Source organism: Arvicanthis niloticus, chromosome 13, assembly GCF_011762505.2.
Source record: "Arvicanthis niloticus isolate mArvNil1 chromosome 13, mArvNil1.pat.X, whole genome shotgun sequence".
Lineage (NCBI taxonomy): Eukaryota > Metazoa > Chordata > Mammalia > Rodentia > Muridae > Arvicanthis > Arvicanthis niloticus.
Genome location: NC_047670.1, coordinates 73,100,261 through 73,118,788, shown reverse-complemented (window position 1 = coordinate 73,118,788; position 18,528 = coordinate 73,100,261). Strand labels below are relative to the sequence as shown.

Here is an 18,528-nt window from a genome sequence, read left to right as displayed (position 1 = left end):
CCCAGGCCTGCTTACACATGCTCAGTAACTCTTAAGGCCCACTTCTGTTAACTACTAGGAGCATCTAAGGAAGAAGGGCAGTTGGCGTTGCTAAGGGCAACAAACCTGAGGCCTTCATGCTAGGTGAGACCCAGGGCTCATTTAGGGCTGGGGTCAGTGGTGGTCCTGAGTTTCATATGCCTGGCAATTGAGGTTCCTCCTGTTGTATTTGGGGTATCCCTGTTAAAAGCAGTGGAGATTCATTCACAGTTGTCCTTTAGTGTTATGTTAAATCTCTTGCAGCACACTAGGATTCTACTTTTTGCGAGAGGGATTTTGACACGACTAAGACTTCTGGGTCAAGTGGGTTGCTACTTTCAGGCCTGTGGGATGCTGGTGGACCTGCCACCTAAGAATGAAGGCCAAGGGATAGATAGGCCAAGGAGTTAAGATGAGACAATGGACGTAGTTTTAGTTGGAATGATTGCCCTAGGAGCTGTGACTGAGGAAGGTGGACGTGAGAAAATGGAATAGATACCTGAGAATCCAGGATGAGAGAAGGAGGCGTGAGTTTGGAGAAGTGGGTAGTAGGGTAAGAGTCAGAAAATTAATTCCCTAGTCACTACGACAGAGATTTGTAGACAAGGTTTGTCTCTGATGTCTAAAGGGTCTGCTTACCATTAACTGACTTCTTATAATGGGAAAAGGGCTCACTGGGGAAGCTTTGTGGGCACACAGGTATCTTTTGGCACCAACAGGTCTCCCCGAGAGGGCCCTGCCCAGTCGGAGAGAGGGATGGACAGCCAGAAGCTGCCTGCTGAAGATAAAGATTCAGACCCGGCAGGTGAGTGGAACATATTTCCCAGTTTGCTGACAGCTTTTGGCTCCTCAGGGGTAGCCCTTTATTTCTGGTCCTGGCACAAGTCCTGGCTCGGTCTGCAATACACAGGTAATTGAAGAACTTTGTTCTTGGAGACAAAAGTTTAAATGCCATCTCCTGTCTGTTCATTCAGCTGATGGACTTGCAGCCCCTGAGAAGCCAGGTGCCTCTGAGCCAGACCTTCCCATCCTGTGTATCGGGGAGGTCTCTGTACCCAGTTCCGGGAGTTTCAGGCTTCAGAAGCCTCATGACTGCAGGTAACTTGTTTGTGGAAAAACATGGCTTTATTGGCATATGGGGATTTGATTGGAGAGGTGAGGGCTTTTCAGAGGCGTGAGTAAGATACACGGGTATGCCAAATCGCAGGGTTATGAGGGTGGGGGTGCTGGCCGCCATGGTACTGATGCCTGTGTCTCCACAGTAGGGGTCCAGCTCGGCGTTGTGCTCTATGTAACTGTGGGGAGCCCAGTCTGCATGGGCAGAGGGAGCTGCAGCGCTTTGAATTGCCATCTGACTGGCCCGGGTTTCCGGTGGTATCCTCTGGGGGAAGCTCAGGTCCCTGTGAGGCAGTGCTGCCCAATGAGGACCCATCACAAATTGGTTTCCCTGAGGGTCTTACGCCTGCCCACCTAGGAGAGCCTGGAGGTAAGTTGGTTTGGAAGCGGGGTAGAGTCTGGGCTGTCCTGAGCTACTTACTGGTCATACAGCATTAACCTGTTCCTCTCTGTTTACCTCATCTCATCTATCAAGGGCACTGCTGGGCACATCACTGGTGTGCAGCATGGTCAGCAGGTGTGTGGGGGCAGGACGGCCCAGAACTATGTGGTGTGGACAAGGCCATCTTCTCAGGGATCTCACAGGTAGGGTTAAGATCAGATGATCGCATAGGTGAAGGTAGGGCTGGTGGGCTTCTGGGAGTCAAAGCAGAGTGGGCAGGACTGGGGACGGGCTAACCTTTGTGGAGAGAGCTGGCCAGCTCTGAGGCTCCACCCATCCTTGCAGCGCTGCTCCCACTGCACCAGGTTTGGTGCCTCCGTTCCCTGCCGCTCACCTGGATGTTCACGGCTTTACCACTTTCCCTGTGCGACTGCCAGTGGTTCCTTCTTATCCATGACAACACTGCAGCTGTTCTGCCCAGAGCACAGTGATGGAGCTGCACATTTGGGTGAGAAGAGAAAATGAGGGGCCAAGTGTGCCTTTGATTTTGGTACTCTGCAGTCTAAAATTACAGTCATTCTGTTCCAGTCAAATAGGTGCGAACTTTGTGAGAACAGGGCCTCTGCTTGTGTGTGCCTGTACGCAGATACTCTGCCTGTACACGGATACTCTGCCTGTATGCAGATACTGTGCCTGTACGCAGATACTCTGCCTGTACACGGATACTCTGCCTGTATGCAGATACTGTGCCTGTACGCAGATACTCTGCCTGTACACGGATACTCTGCCTGTATGCAGATACTCTGGTATCTGCAGAGCCTAGAATAGTATATCTGTTAGCTCTGCATCACTGTGTTCAGTAGTATGAGCTCTCCACAGCTGACCTGCACTTTGTTTCCCTTCTTCCTGCAGAGGAGGCTCGCTGTGCAGTATGTGAGGGGCCAGGGGAGCTGTGTGACTTGTTCTTCTGTACCAGCTGTGGGCATCACTATCATGGAGCCTGTCTGGACACTGCTCTGACTGCCCGCAAGCGTGCCGGTTGGCAGTGCCCTGAGTGCAAAGTGTGCCAAGCCTGCAGGTAAGAGTGTGAGGGATGAAGTGTAGCCATTTGCAAAGTTTGGGCAGAAAATGAGGCTAGGAAGGATCCTACAGTGTGTCCTCTGCCCTTTAGGAAACCTGGGAATGATTCTAAAATGTTGGTCTGTGAGACGTGTGACAAAGGATATCATACCTTCTGCTTAAAACCCCCCATTGAGGACCTGCCTGCTCACTCATGGAAATGCAAAGTGAGTGTCTTCTGATGCCACCTCCATCAGCATCTCCTCAGTTGTCTTGAGCTTATGAATCACATGCCTGCCTCTGTCTCCAGCTGTGGTTTGACTAGTGCCTGTCTTGCCCTCTCCTTCCCTAGACATGCCGGATATGTCGGGCCTGTGGGGCCGGCTCAGCAGAATTGAATCCCAACTCTGAGTGGTTTGAGAACTATTCACTCTGTCACCGCTGTCATAAAGCCCAGGGAAGCCAGCCTGTCATTTCTGTTGCTGAACAGCACCCAGCTGTCTGTAGCAGGTAAGTAGTGTCGACTGAGATTGGGACGGGGCATCGGGAGGGGCGAGACTGGAGGGACCATGTTGAACAGTGGTCAGTCAGCAGTGCAGCCCACCTCATTGACGCCTCGTCCCAGTAGGCTCTTTAGGAGTTGTTAGCTGCAGAGAGCCACAGTGCCTGCTCCCCTGTATCCTCTGCAGGTTTTCACCCCCAGAGCCTGGTGAGATCCCCACTGATGCGCCTGATGCTCTGTACGTCGCATGCCAAGGGCAGCCAAAGGGGGGGCACGTGACCTCTATGCAACCCAAGGAACCGGGGCCCCTGCAATGTGAAGCCAAACCACTAGGTGAGTAGGGCTTAAAGATCCCTGAAATTAATCCTTTGTTCTGTGGCAAGAGATACTTTTTGCTTTACCTCAGACCCTGCACTTTTTATGGAGTTAGATCTGAACTAGGTAGGAAGATGATATGTTGTGTCTACAGGGAGAGCAGGGACCCAACTTGAAGGCCAGTTGGAGGCTCCCCTAAATGAGGAGATGCCACTGCTGCCCCCGCCTGAGGAGTCACCTCTGTCTCCACCACCTGAAGAATCACCCACATCTCCACCACCTGAGGCCTCTCGCCTGTCCCCACCAACTGAAGAGTCACCCCTTTCTCCACCACCTGAGTCATCACCTTTTTCTCCACTGGAGGGGTCTCCCCCATGTCCTGCACTAGACACACCCCTGTCTCCACCGCCTGAAGCCTCACCCCTATCTCCACCATTTGAGGAGTCTCCTCTCTCCCCCCCACCAGAGGAATTGCCCTCTTCTCCGCCACCTGAAGCGTCTCGCCTATCTCCTCCACCAGAAGAGTCGCCCATGTCCCCTCCACCAGAAGAGTCACCTATGTCCCCTCCACCTGAGGCATCTCGTCTTTTTCCACCATTTGAAGAGTCTCCCCTATCTCCTCCACCTGAGGACTCTCCTCTGTCCCCACCTCCAGAGGCATCACGGCTGTCCCCACCCCCTGAGGACTCCCCCATGTCTCCCCCACCTGAAGACTCCCCTATGTCCCCCCCACCTGAGGTATCACGCTTCTTGCCCATGCCTGTCCTGTCACATCTGTCGCCTCTGCCTGAGGTATCACGACTCTCCCCACCACCTGAGGAATCTCCCCTGTCCCCACCACCCGAAGACTCTCCCACTTCACCTCCACCTGAAGCTTCCCGAGTGTCCCCACCACCTGAGGACTCTCCCGCCTCACCTCCACCTGAAGCTTCTCGACTATCCCCTCCCCGTGAAGACTCACCTGCTTCACCTCCACCTGAGGACTCACTCATGTCCCTTCCGATGGAAGAGTCACCCTTGTCGCCACTGCCTGAGGAGCTGAGACTCTGCCCTCAGCCTGAGGAACCGTACCTGTCTCCTAAGCCTGAAGAGCCTCGACTCTGTCCCCAGCCTGGGGAGCTACTGCTGTCCCCACAGTCTGAGGAGCCATGCCTGTCCCCTGTGCTTGCAGAGCCACACCCATCTTCTCAGCCTGAGGAGCTACGCTTGTCCCCTGTGCCTCGGGAACCACCCCTGTCCCCTCCGCCTGAGGAACCACTCCTGTCCCCTCAGCCTAAGCAGATGCACCTGTCTCCCCAATCTGAGGAGCCCTGCCTGTCCCCCATGCCTGAGGAGCCATGCCTGTCCCCCATGCCCGAGGAGCTACATCAATCTCCTCCGCCTGAGCCTCCTGAGGAACCAAGCCAGTGCCCTGCACCTAAGGAGCTGTCCTTGTTTCCCCCATGTGGGGAACCACCTTTATCCCCCATGCTTGGAGAGCCAGCCCTGTCTGAGCCTGGGGAACCACCTCTGTCCCCACTTCCTGAGGAACTGCCCTTGTCCCTGTCGGAGCCAGTCTTGTCACCTCAGCTGATGCCACCAGGTATTAAAGTCCCATTACTCTGGGGCCAGTCTTAACACTTTATGGCATGTCTAATCTAAGAGCCTCTTTTTCTTTTCTCCCCCAGATCCTCTTCCTCCTCCGCTCTCACCCATTATCCCAGCTGCAGCCCCTCCAGCCTTGTCTCCTTTGGGGGAGTTAGAGTACCCCTTTGGTGCCAAAGGGGACAGTGACCCCGAGTCACCATTGGCTGCCCCCATCCTCGAGACACCTATCAGCCCTCCACCGGAAGCCAACTGCACTGACCCTGAGCCTGTACCCCCAATGATTCTCCCCCCATCTCCAGGCTCCCCTATGGGACCTGCTTCTCCGATCCTGATGGAGCCCCTCCCTCCGCCCTGCTCTCCGCTCCTTCAGCACTCCTTACCTCCTCCAACCCCTCCTCCTTCCCACTGCTCACCTCCTGCTCTGCCGCTCGCTGTTCCCTCCCCACTGAGTCCTGTGCAGAAGGCAGTGGATGTCTCTGATGAAGCTGAGCTGCAGGAGATGGACACTGAAAAAGGTTCAGAACCTGAGTGCCCAGCCTTGGAACCCAGGGCCACCAGTCCTCTGCCATCCCCTATGGGGGACCTTTCTTGCCCTGCCCCCAGCCCTGCCCCAGCCCTGGATGACTTCTCTGGCTTGGGAGAAGACACAGCCCCTCTAGATGGGACTGATGCTAATCCTTCACAGTCACGGACTGGACAGATCTCTGGCAGTTTGGCTAGTGAACTTAAAGGTTCTCCTGTGCTCCTGGACCCCGAGGAGCTGATCCCTGTGACCCCTATGGAGGTCTATGGCCCAGAATGCAAGCAGGCAGGGCAGGGCTCACCCTGTGAAGAGCAGGAGGAGCCTGGTGCACCAATGGCCGCCATGCCCCCCACTCTCATCAAATCTGATATTGTCAATGAGATCTCTAATCTGAGCCAGGGTGATGCCAGTGCCAGTTTCCCTGGTTCAGAGCCCCTGCTGGGTTCACCTGACCCTGAGGGGGGTGGCTCCCTGTCCATGGAGCTGGGAGTATCTACGGATGTTAGTCCAGCTCGAGATGAGGGCTCCCTGCGCCTCTGCACTGACTCGCTGCCAGAGACTGATGACTCCCTGCTGTGTGACACTGGCACAGCAACCAGTGGAGGCAAAGCTGAGGGGGACAAAGGGCGGCGGCGCAGTTCGCCTGCCAGGTCCCGAATCAAACAGGTAAGAGGCTCTCGTGGCCCTGAATGTGCTCAAACTCGAGCTGCCATCTGTCACAGCCCGTGCTACCTTTGTACTTGACTTTGTGCAGTCTAAGCTATAGATCCTTTAGTCCAGCTCTGCCTTGCTGACCACTATGCATAGAGCAGTAAATGATTTACCCAGGTTCACGGTCACTCAGAAGTACAATTACAACCAAAAACTTGGTACTCTGAAGTTATTTCTTGTTGCCTTTGTCTTCCTGTGGTGGCCGTTCTTGGAAGGCGAGGTTGGTTTGGTCATTACTCACTTAGTACTTGTCAATACTTGGAAACTTGACTTCTTTTCTGTTCTCTGAGTGGGACACCTGGGCCGTTTTTAAAAAGCTGTTAGGCTCTTCATTTGTTGTCTTTCCCCCCAGTCCTGTAACAGCCTCTTCCTTCACTTAGGGTCGGAGCAGCAGTTTCCCAGGGCGACGCCGGCCTCGTGGAGGAGCAGCACACGGAGGACGAGGGAGAGGACGGGCTCGGCTGAAGTCAACCACTTCTTCCATTGAGACACTGGTAGTAAGGACAGGCTTTGCACCCCCAGGCATGCCTCACATGCTCCGTAAAGGTTAAGCACACGTAGAACCCTGTTAGGCTGTAGCTTGCTAGCAAGGGCCTGACAACTTGCTTCTGAGGATTCTTGAAACCTCTGCCGTTGGGCCCCAGCAGGGGGATCTGAGTGCTGTGCAGCTTAGGCCTGCAGCTTAGCCAAGCAGTCACACCTCTTCTGAGTGTGGGAAAAGAGGGCAACTTAGCTGAGGCAGACTTTTCTTTACTTCCTACAACTTTCTGCTTATTAAAGGTGGCTGATATTGATAGTTCTCCTAGCAAGGAGGAGGAGGAGGAAGACGACGACACCATGCAAAATACTGTGGTTCTCTTCTCTAACACAGACAAATTTGTTCTAATGCAGGTACTGTATAGAGCTGGGATGGCCCAGCTTTAGCAGTGAGAGAAGGCATGCTGAGAGCACTCTTGCTCCCCCTCGTGTGTGTGTGTGTGTGTGTGTGTGTGTGTGTGCACGCGCGCGTGCTCGCACACTCATGAGCTTACTTTGCAGAGAAGGTAGATGGGATAAATCAGGGACCCAGTTTGCTTGTTGAGATAGCTAGCTAATGAGGTGATGGATTGTGATGGCTGTGTGGTGAAAAGGGCAGAAATGTAGCCCAGGAGCCAATGTCCGTCATAGCCCAGGGATCCTGTGTCCATCATAGTCCAGGGAGCCCATATAGTTGCCCCCAGATAATCTTGAGCCTACTTTCTTTGTTGTCACATACAGCTCTTACTGGACAAGTGTACCCTAGCTGGTCTTCCTGTAACAACTTAAACTGATGCTAGGCTCCATCTCTAGTTACTCAGACCAGGAAGGTTTCCTAGGGAGCCCAGCTTCTCTTAATTCGGAGAGAGATGCAAGGGACCCCTGTTGACCTAGTGACTATCTTAATACTGTGGGATGGGCTTATGATTAATTCCCTGGTCTTTGCCTGGGACTAGGGACAACAAACACATCTGCAGGGCTGGATAGATGGCTGTGGAGTAATGGTTGCTCTGCAAGCAAGAGGACCTGAGTTCAAACCCCTAGGACCTATTTAAAAGTTGGCTATGGCCACACACGCCTGTACCTGTGTTGGGGAGGGGACAGGTCCGTCCCAGGAGCTTGTTGGCCAACCAGCTTAGTTGGAATTGTGAACTTTGGGTTCAGTGAGAGACTGTGCCTCAAAAAAAAAAGGGGTGGAATATAATAGAGGAAGACCTTTGACTCTCTCCGTACACTGTCGTCACCTCCACCCCAAGACAGACAAACGGATGGAGACACAGACAGAAGAGAGAGAGGCAGAGGCATGTTTGCACATTGTGTCTTTTTTTCCTCTGCAGGACATGTGTGTGGTGTGTGGCAGCTTTGGCCGGGGTGCCGAGGGCCACCTCTTGGCCTGTTCTCAGTGTTCTCAGTGCTATCACCCGTACTGTGTCAACAGCAAGGTGAGCTTGGCCTGGAATGTGTGGGTGGTGGGTAGAGTCATTTCTCCATTACTCTAGTCCCCCCACACTGTTTATTTTTATTATTTTACTACATTGGTCTGGTGTATAATTGTTGAGGTCAGAGGACAACTTGTGGGATCATCCCTCTCCTTCCACTATGTAGATTCCAGGAATTACGCTCAGGTCACCAGGCTTGGTGGCCATCTCACAGCCTGACATTCCGTTCCTTAAAGTGGCTCTCAGAAGTCTTTGATCAGTTGTCAGTCCTGTCAAACTCAGGGAAAGGTGCTTTGGAATTTATAGCAGACATTGTAGTTTCTTTCCATAGGCCAAACTTGCAGTGTAAACGCAGAACGATGTACTAGTAGAAGCCACGCTCTATGGCCAGGAGTGGTGGCATGCACCTTTAATCCCAGGCAGAGTCAGGTAGATCTTTGTGAGTTTGAGGTCAGCCTGGTCTACAGAGTGAGCTCCAAGTCAGGCAGAGCTACACAGGGAGGCTCTGTCTCAAACAAACTAAACAGATAATGAAACCAAACTATGGTACAGCGTGGAAGTAGATCAGAGAGTCAGAACTGGAGCTCCGCCTGGGCAGATGATGGCATTGTCTTTACCTAAGGTATAATCAGTCCTCTGGGTTTCTCTAAAAACCATCAATTTATTAATTGATGCACTAGTAATATTTATTAGCTTGTTTTAGTAACAGGTTCTAAAAAGTGAGGAAAAATTGAGGGAAATAAACCTTGTTCTGTCATCAGTTTGGTGCCTCTTAATGACATGTGCTGTTCACTCAGTGGGGCTGTGCTTGGAGGTTCTCTGTTCAGCACAGCTTCTGGAAGCCTCTGGAGAGGCACTTTTTTGGTACAAACCCCTCTGTGCTCAGACGTCTGCCTAGCCATAGAAGCTCTACATGTCACTGTCTGACAGATAGCTGAGGGTCTCCTTTTCCTGACCAGATCACCAGGGTGATGCTGCTGAAGGGCTGGCGTTGTGTGGAGTGTATTGTGTGTGAGGTATGCGGCCAGGCCTCCGACCCTTCACGCCTGCTGCTCTGTGATGACTGTGACATTAGCTACCACACATACTGCCTGGATCCCCCGCTGCTCACCGTGCCCAAGGGTGGCTGGAAGTGCAAGTGGTAAGGAGACGCAGCCTGGGATCTGACAGGAGCTGCTGAATGGGCCTGAGACACAGTTAGAGCAGAAACAACACTGAATGCATGACACCATTCATTAAAGAGACCAGCCTGCTGGGCTTGTTCTCAGTGGGGACGCCTCTGGGATCCTAGGTTGGATGCTGAAGGTCTTTCTGCTTCTACTAGGTGTGTGTCGTGTATGCAGTGTGGGGCCGCCTCCCCTGGCTTCCACTGTGAATGGCAGAATAGTTACACACATTGCGGGCCATGTGCCAGCCTGGTGACCTGTCCTATTTGTCACGCTCCCTATGTGGAGGAAGACCTGCTAATCCAGTGTCGCCACTGTGAACGGTAAGGGCATCCCTTTGTCCTCGTGTCAGCTCCATGTGCTGCTGTCAGCAGCTGTGCCTGTGCTCACCCTGTCTTCCTTCTCCCCAGGTGGATGCATGCTGGCTGTGAGAGTCTCTTCACAGAAGATGAAGTGGAGCAGGCTGCCGATGAGGGCTTTGACTGTGTCTCCTGCCAGCCCTACGTGGTAAAGCCTGTGGGTGAGTATCGGGTTGGAGGAAGCACAGAGGACATGAGTGTCTTACTTTAGACAGTGTCCTAAGCTGCCATTGGTTTGTCCTCCTTCCTGCAGTACCTGTTGCCCCACCAGAGTTGGTACCTATGAAGGTAAAAGAGCCAGGTAAGCCACAGACATTTTGAATACCCAAACCAGCTAAGACCATAGACCATCTCCTGCTCCAACCTCCAAACTTAAGACTCAGGGTAAACGGCCAAGTCAGTGGCAAAGTTATGATTAGAACCAAGGTTTTCCTGTTCCCAGACATGGTTCCTTTCACCAGGGACATGGTTCCTTTCACCAGGCAAATCAGCTTCTTTACTACAAGAATCTCATTCAAGAGAGCACAGCTTTCTTCTCACAGAAGGGACGAGGCCATCTTTTCTGCCACAGTGTGGGCACCGCTCTTAGGAAGTCTGCCGGACTTCAGCAAGTCAGTTCTTCCTGTCTCTTGGCAGCTAGAGAATCCATGTGATGAACCTGTAGTCGATGGGTGCTGGACATAGCTAGGCTTCTGCAACAGCAGACTCATTTCAGGATCCCTCAGTCACTGGTAGAGCCTTCAGTGGCCTGCTGTCTCAGCCCTTAGAAACCAACAGGACTTGTCTGTTACTGCTTGTGTCTCAGTTGGGAACATGGGTTGACATGTGGAGTTTTGGTTTCCCTGGGGCCTCTGTCCAGGGGTCATATGTTCTTCCCTGTTGTCCAGAGCCCCAGTTCTTTCGCTTCGAGGGTGTGTGGCTGACAGAAACTGGCATGGCGGTGCTGCGTAACCTGACCATGTCACCACTGCACAAGCGGCGCCAGCGGCGAGGACGGCTAGGCCTCCCAGGCGAGGCAGGGCTGGAGGGTTCTGAGCCCTCAGATGCCCTTGGCCCTGATGACAAGAAGGATGGGGACCTGGACACTGACGAGCTGCTCAAGGGTGAAGGTTGGGCTGGGGAATCTTAGAGAAAGGCAGATAGCGGGAGAAACAGCCCATATGAGTTGGGATGTTGGGTAGGGGCTACAGAGCCACTACTGGTCTTCCGCTAGCACTTCGTCTTGCTCAGGTGGCATTGTGGCAGGTTACTGGGTTCCCTCTTGCAGTGTGACAAGGATAAAAGGGTCCATTTCTCTGATCTGCCTGTCTTCTTCTGTTATGTGCAGGTGGTGTTGAGCAAATGGAGTGTGAAATTAAGCTAGAAGGCCCCGCCAGCCCTGATGTAGAACTTGGCAAAGAAGAGACAGAGGAAAGCAAAAAGCGCAAGCGCAAACCCTATCGGCCGGGTGAGGCGCTGGAGTGGGGTTGTGGGGCAGTAAGGGGCAACTCACAGGTTCTAGTGGCTTCTCATTCTTAATTCTGCTTTCTCACAGGCATTGGTGGTTTCATGGTACGACAGCGCAAGTCTCATAGCCGTGTGAAAAGGGGGCCTGCTGCACAGGCGGAGGTGTTGAGTGGGGATGGGCAGCCCGACGAGGGTGAGACGGGTGAGGGCTCCCGTGGGGCCTGGGAGGAAGGTGGGGTCACAGTCGGGTCACAGCATGTGGGCAGTGCCAGGGAGGCCAGGATGTGCACTCACAGTGAGAAAGCAAATGGAGGTCTAGTTGGTGGGTAATGGAGACATAGGTAGAAAGAGTTTCCAGCAGAGTTGAAGCATGCCTGGTGTCTCCAGAAAGCCAGAGCCCTTCTCTTTTGTCTGTAGTGATGCCTGCTGACCTGCCTGCCGAGGGCTCTGTGGAACAGAGCCTTGTTGAGGGGGACGAAAAGAAGAAGCAACAGCGACGAGCGCGCAAAAAGAGCAAGCTGGAGGACATGTTCCCTGCTTACCTGCAGGTAGGTTTCAGACTCCCTGGGGTGAGGGAAGGGACTGTTTGTCTGCAAGCATAAAGAAATCATTACTCTTGACTCCTCCTGCAGGAAGCCTTCTTTGGAAAGGAACTGCTGGACCTGAGTCGGAAGGCCCTGTTTGCAGTTGGGGTGGGCCGGCCAGGCCTCGGGCTGGGAACCTCAAAACCCCGGGGGGATGGAGGTTCAGATAGGAAGGAACTTATGACAGCCTTGCACAAAGGTTAGTAAGATGAAGTATTCTAGGGTGGCCAGCCTACCTTCTGCCTCGTAGCTGGCAAAGGTGTCTGGAGGAGGGGGTGGCGTGGGGCATTAACTAAGAGTGGGCCAAGGGCCATTCTGGGCATCAGGCATCACTAGTCTCTGATTGGAGTGGGGCTATTGCTCATAGGAGATGATGGTCCAGATGTTGCAGACGAGGAGTCCCATGGGCCTGAGGGCACAGCTGATGTACCAGGTGAGGGCAGCTGGGGGATTGGGCCCATCTTGGTCTTGCTTGTTATCAGTTGCCTCTGCCCCTGAGCACTGCCAGAGTTGGGTCCTGGACCCCATTCCATGTCTCTTGTGGTCTGTATTGGTCCGAGGGGTGTGTCATGTCTGTATCCCGCTGACAGTAGCTTTCTTTTGGTATTATAGGGCTTGAGGATGGGCGTGTAAAGACATCCCCAGTGCCCAGTGACCCTGAGAAGCCAGGCACCCCAGGGGAAGGAGTGCTTAGCTCTGACTTAGACAGGATTCCCACAGAAGGTGAGGCCTGCATGGTGTCTTCTGTGTTTAAGGGTCCTCCATGAAAGAAGAAGGCCCCATCTGGAATAGATCTGTACTGCTGGTGGGAGAGTCCTGATTACCCTCCTTGGTCATGACCAAGGAGGTAGATCTGTGGTGTTGTGTGAGCCTCTCTTCTCAGCTCAGAGTGTGTGTACCTTGTCATTCTCCCACAGAACTGCCCAAAATGGAGTCCAAGGACCTGCAGCAGCTTTTTAAGGATGTCCTGGGCTCAGAACGAGAACAGCATTTGGGTTGTGGCACTCCTGGCCTAGAAGGCAGCCGTACACCACTGCAGAGGCCCTTTCTCCAAGGTACTTACGGAGGGGCGGTGGTTCCAAGTCTGTTGTCGCCAGCCTTGTTACCTGAGTAGGTCAGTGGCTTCCTCTGCTCTGATCCTGTTGTTCTTGCAGGTGGACTCGCTTTGGGCAGTCTCCCCTCCAGTAGCCCGATGGATTCCTACCCAGGCCTCTGCCAGTCCCCTTTCTTGGATTCTAGGTTGGTATCTGTGCTTAACTGTCTTGGGTGATCCCTTTTGTCCTTTCCTTCCATGTGGGTGCCTGCCTTGCCTCCTTTGACTTTGAGCCACTAAAGAGATGACTCTCTGGTTTGCCCTGCCTTCCTTAAGGGGACCAGAGCCGGGGCTTGGGTTTCCTGCACACTTTGTCTGGGGTGAGTCTTGAAATCCCTGCCCTATGTGACTCTCTGCCCCTGCGCCCCAGGGAGCGCGGGGGCTTCTTTAGCCCAGAACCCGGTGAGCCAGACAGCCCTTGGACAGGCTCAGGGGGCACCACACCCTCTACCCCGACCACGCCTACCACAGAGGGCGAGGGCGACGGGCTGTCCTATAACCAGCGGAGTCTACAGCGTTGGGAAAAAGATGAGGAACTGGGCCAGCTCTCCACTATTTCACCTGTACTCTATGCCAACATTAACTTTCCTAATCTCAAGCAAGACTACCCAGGTATCTCTGGGTGAGGGCAAGGGAAACAGCCTGGCAGGTGGAGGGCTCTCCTCTGACTTGACTTTCTGTTCCCCAGACTGGTCTAGCCGATGTAAACAAATCATGAAGCTCTGGAGAAAGGTTCCAGCCACCGACAAAGCCCCCTACCTGGTAAGACAGCATGGGCCATCTTGAGGCCTGAAGTAGAAGCAGTTTCAGTGGCTTACCTCAGTCCTTATCCTTCTGTCATCTCCTAAGCAGCTGGGTGAGGAGGGACTGATCTCTGGGGGAGGCAGTTTGATTGGAGGGATGGGAGCTGGGCTTGAGGTTGAGCATGAAGCCCTGTATTGTTTCCTGTGTCCCTCAGCAAAAGGCCAAAGATAACCGGGCTGCTCACCGCATCAACAAGGTGCAAAAGGTGAGTGGGTGGCCTTTCTAGGACGGGGGGTGGTGGGGGTGACATGGATCACACCGTCAGTCAGCAGCCTGACAGCTCCACTTGGTCTCCCTGCAGCAGGCTGAGAGCCAGATCAGCAAGCAAGCCAAGATGGGCGACATAGCCCGTAAGACTGATCGACCAGCCCTCCATCTCCGCATTCCCTCCCAGCCAGGGGCATTGGGCAGTCCGCCCCCTGCCGCGGCCCCCACCATTTTCCTTGGCAGCCCCACCACCCCTGCTGGCTTGTCTACCTCTGCGGACGGGTTCTTGAAGCCACCAGCGGGCACAGTACCCGGCCCTGACTCACCTGGTGAGCTCTTCCTCAAGCTCCCGCCCCAGGTGCCCGCCCAAGTGCCTTCGCAGGACCCCTTTGGACTGGCCCCTGCCTACGCCCCGGAGCCCCGCTTCTCTGCGGCACCACCCACTTATCCTCCTTACCCAAGCCCTACTGGAGCCCCTGTCCAGCCTCCCGTGCTGGGTACCACAACTCGACCTGGGACTGGCCAGCCAGGGGAATTTCATACTACTCCACCGGGTACCCCCAGACACCAGCCTTCTACGCCTGACCCCTTCCTCAAACCTCGCTGCCCCTCATTGGACAACCTGGCTGTGCCTGAGAGCCCAGGGGTAGTAGGAGGCAAGGCTTCCGAGCCTCTGCTCTCACCCCAACCTTTTGGGGAGTCCCGAAAGTCCCTGGAAGTGAAGAAGGAAGAGCTTGGGGCATCCTCTCCTGGCTATGGTCCCCCAAACCTGGGCTGTGTTGACTCACCCTCTTCAGGCCCCCACCTGGGTGGCCTGGAGTTAAAGGCACCTGATGTCTTCAAAGCTCCCCTAACCCCTCGGGCATCTCAGGTAGAGCCCCAGAGCCCGGGCCTGGGCCTACGGGCCCAGGAGCCACCCCCTGCCCAGGCTTTGGCCCCTTCTCCTCCCAGCCACCCAGATGTCTTTCGTCCAGGCCCATACCCCGACCCCTATGCCCAGCCCCCATTGACTCCTCGGCCCCAGCCACCACCCCCTGAGAGCTGCTGTGCCCCACCTCCCCGATCACTGCCCTCTGATCCTTTCTCCAGAGTGCCCGCTAGTCCCCAGTCCCAGTCCAGTTCTCAGTCCCCACTGACCCCACGTCCTCTGTCGGCTGAGGCGTTCTGTCCATCCCCTGTTACCCCTCGCTTCCAGTCTCCTGACCCTTATTCTCGTCCACCCTCACGCCCTCAGTCCCGTGATCCCTTTGCCCCGTTGCATAAGCCACCCCGGCCCCAGCCCCCTGAAGTTGCCTTTAAGGCTGGGCCCCTAGCCCACACTCCGCTGGGAGCTGGGGGCTTCCCAGCGGCCCTGCCCTCTGGCCCAGCAGGTGAGCTCCATGCCAAGGTCCCAAGTGGGCAGCCCACTAATTTTGCCCGTTCTCCTGGGACGGGCGCATTTGTGGGCACCCCATCTCCCATGCGGTTCACTTTCCCACAGGGGGTAGGGGAGCCTTCCCTAAAACCCCCTGTCCCTCAGCCTGGTCTCCCTTCACCCCATGGGATCAACAGCCATTTTGGGCCTGGCCCCACTTTGGGCAAGCCTCAAAGCACAAACTACACCGTAGCCACGGGGAACTTTCACCCATCAGGCAGTCCTCTGGGGCCCAGCAGTGGGCCCACAGGGGAGGGCTATGGGCTGTCCCCACTACGCCCCGCATCAGTTCTGCCACCTCCCACACCTGATGGATCCCTCCCCTACTTGTCGCATGGAGCCTCACAAAGGGTAGGCATCACCTCTCCAGTGGAAAAGAGAGAAGACCCAGGAGCCACAGTGAGTAGTAGCTCTTTGGCGACAGCTGAACTCTCAAGTGCCCAGGATGCAGGCATGTCTAGCCTCAGCCAGACAGAGCTGGAGAAGCAACGGCAGGTGAGTGGATAGCCCACAGCTGGTCACACCTTGTTTATATTCTCTCCACCAGCCCTGTGATTAGAGTGGATGGACTGACTTCTCTGTTTTCTGGACAGCGCCAGCGACTACGGGAACTGCTGATTCGGCAGCAGATCCAGCGGAACACCCTGCGGCAGGAGAAGGAAACAGCTGCAGCAGCTGCAGGTGCAGTCGGGCCTCCAGGCAACTGGGGTGCTGAACCCAGCAGCCCTGCCTTTGAACAGCTGAGCCGAGGCCAGCCCCCTCTTACTGGGCCTCAGGTAGGTGGATTGGCAAGGGCTGGTGGGGCCGGTGTCGTGACGGTGGCTACACCTCATCTGCTTCTTGTCTTCTAGGATAGGAGCAGCATTGTGGGGCTGCCCTCAAGCAAGCTTGGTGGTCCTGTGCTGGGACCAGGGGCCTTCTCCAGCGATGATCGACTCTCCCGGCCGCTTCCACCAGCCACTCCTTCCATGGACATAAACAGCAGGTGAGGTTCCAGGATGTGTGTGTGTGTGTGTGTGTGTGTGTGAATGAGAGACAGACTTAGCTTACCATCACTGTATTCTGCCTCAGATCTTTTCCCTATCACTGATCCTTCTGTTATGACTTCCTCTCCCTTTTTTTCCCCCTCACTATTTGTTTTGTCTTTCCTCACTAACGTAAACCTCTGTTCTTGCCCTCCATGCTGATTGATTCTCATAGATTACTGCATATTTTTCCAGGCAACTTGTTGGAGGCTCCCAGGCCTTCTATCAGCGAACACCCTATCCTGGGTCCCTGCCCTTACAGCAGCAGCAGCAACAACTGTGGCAGCAGCAGCAGCAGCAGCAGCAGCAGCAGCAGCAGCAGCAGCAGCAGCAGGTGGCAGCAGCAGCAACCTCCATGAGACTTGCCATGTCTGCTCGATTCTCATCAACTCCTGGACCTGAACTTGGCCGCCAAGCACTCGGTTCCCCCTTGGCAGGAATTCCCACCCGCCTTCCAGGCCCTGCCGAGCCAGTTCCTGGTTCAGCTGGTCCTGCTCAGTTCATTGAGTTGCGACATAATGTACAGAAAGGACTTGGACCTGGGGTATCTCCGTTTCCTGGTCAAGGTCCCCTTCAGAGGCCCCGTTTTTACCCAGTAAGCGAGGAACCCCATCGACTGGCTCCTGAAGGTCTTCGGGGCCTGGCTGTTTCAGGCCTTCCCCCACAAAAGCCCTCAGCTCCGCCAGCCCCTGAGTTGAACAACAGCCTCCATCAGACACCCCATACCAAGGGTCCTGCCTTACCAGCTGGCTTGGAGCTGGTCAGTCGTCCACCATCAAGCACTGAACTTAGTCGTCCCCCTCTGGCCTTGGAGGCTGGGAAGTTGCCTTGTGAGGATCCTGAGCTGGACGATGACTTTGATGCCCACAAGGCCCTAGAGGATGATGAAGAGCTTGCTCACTTGGGTCTGGGTGTGGATGTGGCCAAGGGCGATGATGAGTTGGGTACCCTGGGAAACCTGGAGACAAACGATCCCCACCTGGATGACCTCCTCAATGGAGATGAATTTGACCTGCTAGCGTATACTGACCCTGAGCTTGATACTGGGGATAAGAAGGACATCTTTAATGAGCACCTAAGGCTGGTGGAGTCAGCAAATGAGAAGGCTGAGCGAGAAGCCCTGCTGCGGGGGGTGGAGCCAGCATCCTTGGGCCCTGAGGACCGTCCTCCACCTGCCCCAGATAACTCAGAGCCTCGCTTAACATCTGTGCTCCCTGAGGTGAAGCCCAAAGTGGAGGAGGGAGGACGCCATCCTTCCCCTTGCCAGTTCACCATGAATACCCCCAAGGTGGAGCCAGCTCCTCCTGCCACTCCCCTAACCCTGGGTCTGAAGCCAGGGCAGACTGTGATGGGCGGCCGGGACACTCGAGGAGGAGTAGGTACAGGACCGTTCCCTAGCAGTGGGCACACAGCTGAGAAGGGCCCATTTGGGGCCACAGGAGGAACACCAGCACACTTGCTGAACCCCAGCTCACTGAGTGGCTCAGCTGGATCTTCTCTTCTGGAAAAGTTTGAGCTAGAAAGTGGGGCCCTAACCTTACCCAGTGGCCATGCAGCCCCTGGGGATGAGCTGGACAAGATGGAGAGCTCATTGGTAGCCAGCGAACTGCCGCTGCTCATTGAGGACCTACTAGAGCACGAGAAGAAGGAACTGCAGAAGAAACAGCAGCTTTCAGCACAGACTGCGCTGCCAGCCCAGCAACAACAGCAACAGCAGCAGCAGCAGCAGCACTCCCTCCTTCCCACACCGGGCCCTGCCCAGCCACTGCCTTTGCCACATGAGCCTGGACCGCCCCAGCAGCTTGCTCTGGGTCTTGGGAGTACCCGACAGCCAGGCTTGGGCCCGTCAGTGATGCCGGCCCAGTCACCAGCTCATGCCCTTCAGCAGCGTCTGGCTATGGTGTCTAACCAAGGGCATATGCTAAGTGGGCAGCCAGCTGGGCAGACAGGCCTGGTGCCCCAGCAGAGCTCACAGCCAGTGTTAGCACAGAAGCCCATGAACTCCATGCCAGCGTCCATGTGCATGAAGCCCCAGCAGCTGGCGATGCAGCAGCAGCAGCTGGCTAACAGTTTCTTCCCAGACACAGGTAACTTCACATTGGCATATAAGTGTGTGATGCTGTTTGTTACCAAGTGCCACTTACTCTAGTTAAGGGCGGTGGGACACCAGGGATGTTGGCGAAACAGCAGAGCGCTATAGGCAGAAAGTCGGAGCTTTTGAGAGGATGGAGGGATGGAGCCTGATTAGCAGGGCCTTTATGT

The 18,528-nt window shown here is 55.0% G+C and overlaps 1 protein-coding gene across 15 annotated transcripts in view; it reads left to right on the top strand.

Moving 5' to 3' along the window:
* The window catches only part of Kmt2d (lysine methyltransferase 2D), a 39,562-nt gene that overhangs the window by 3,588 nt on the left and 17,446 nt on the right, over nucleotides 1-18,528 (top strand). For 7 of the 15 annotated variants that reach the window (XM_076912052.1, XM_076912051.1, XM_076912050.1 and 4 more), the window contains 34 exons: nucleotides 738-823; nucleotides 993-1,116; nucleotides 1,281-1,504; nucleotides 1,610-1,719; nucleotides 1,862-2,024; nucleotides 2,429-2,594; nucleotides 2,688-2,802; nucleotides 2,928-3,085; nucleotides 3,265-3,410; nucleotides 3,547-4,974; nucleotides 5,060-6,168; nucleotides 6,594-6,710; nucleotides 6,994-7,104; nucleotides 8,067-8,171; nucleotides 9,128-9,309; nucleotides 9,493-9,657; nucleotides 9,745-9,854; nucleotides 9,947-9,994; nucleotides 10,581-10,802; nucleotides 11,021-11,140; nucleotides 11,228-11,341; nucleotides 11,557-11,687; nucleotides 11,772-11,922; nucleotides 12,091-12,156; nucleotides 12,336-12,446; nucleotides 12,641-12,778; nucleotides 12,878-12,962; nucleotides 13,187-13,428; nucleotides 13,505-13,578; nucleotides 13,775-13,825; nucleotides 13,922-15,736; nucleotides 15,835-16,017; nucleotides 16,093-16,226; nucleotides 16,462-18,353. In XM_076912052.1, the coding sequence (XP_076768167.1) occupies nucleotides 775-823; nucleotides 993-1,116; nucleotides 1,281-1,504; nucleotides 1,610-1,719; nucleotides 1,862-2,024; nucleotides 2,429-2,594; nucleotides 2,688-2,802; nucleotides 2,928-3,085; nucleotides 3,265-3,410; nucleotides 3,547-4,974; nucleotides 5,060-6,168; nucleotides 6,594-6,710; nucleotides 6,994-7,104; nucleotides 8,067-8,171; nucleotides 9,128-9,309; nucleotides 9,493-9,657; nucleotides 9,745-9,854; nucleotides 9,947-9,994; nucleotides 10,581-10,802; nucleotides 11,021-11,140; nucleotides 11,228-11,341; nucleotides 11,557-11,687; nucleotides 11,772-11,922; nucleotides 12,091-12,156; nucleotides 12,336-12,446; nucleotides 12,641-12,778; nucleotides 12,878-12,962; nucleotides 13,187-13,428; nucleotides 13,505-13,578; nucleotides 13,775-13,825; nucleotides 13,922-15,736; nucleotides 15,835-16,017; nucleotides 16,093-16,226; nucleotides 16,462-18,353 (10,159 nt within the window). In that variant the 5' untranslated portion in view covers nucleotides 738-774. The remainder of the gene's footprint in view (nucleotides 1-737; nucleotides 824-992; nucleotides 1,117-1,280; nucleotides 1,505-1,609; nucleotides 1,720-1,861; nucleotides 2,025-2,428; nucleotides 2,595-2,687; nucleotides 2,803-2,927; nucleotides 3,086-3,264; nucleotides 3,411-3,546; nucleotides 4,975-5,059; nucleotides 6,169-6,593; nucleotides 6,711-6,993; nucleotides 7,105-8,066; nucleotides 8,172-9,127; nucleotides 9,310-9,492; nucleotides 9,658-9,744; nucleotides 9,855-9,946; nucleotides 9,995-10,580; nucleotides 10,803-11,020; nucleotides 11,141-11,227; nucleotides 11,342-11,556; nucleotides 11,688-11,771; nucleotides 11,923-12,090; nucleotides 12,157-12,335; nucleotides 12,447-12,640; nucleotides 12,779-12,877; nucleotides 12,963-13,186; nucleotides 13,429-13,504; nucleotides 13,579-13,774; nucleotides 13,826-13,921; nucleotides 15,737-15,834; nucleotides 16,018-16,092; nucleotides 16,227-16,461; nucleotides 18,354-18,528) is intronic. The other 8 variants (XM_076912056.1, XM_076912046.1, XM_076912042.1 and 5 more) reach the window with 7 other exon arrangements.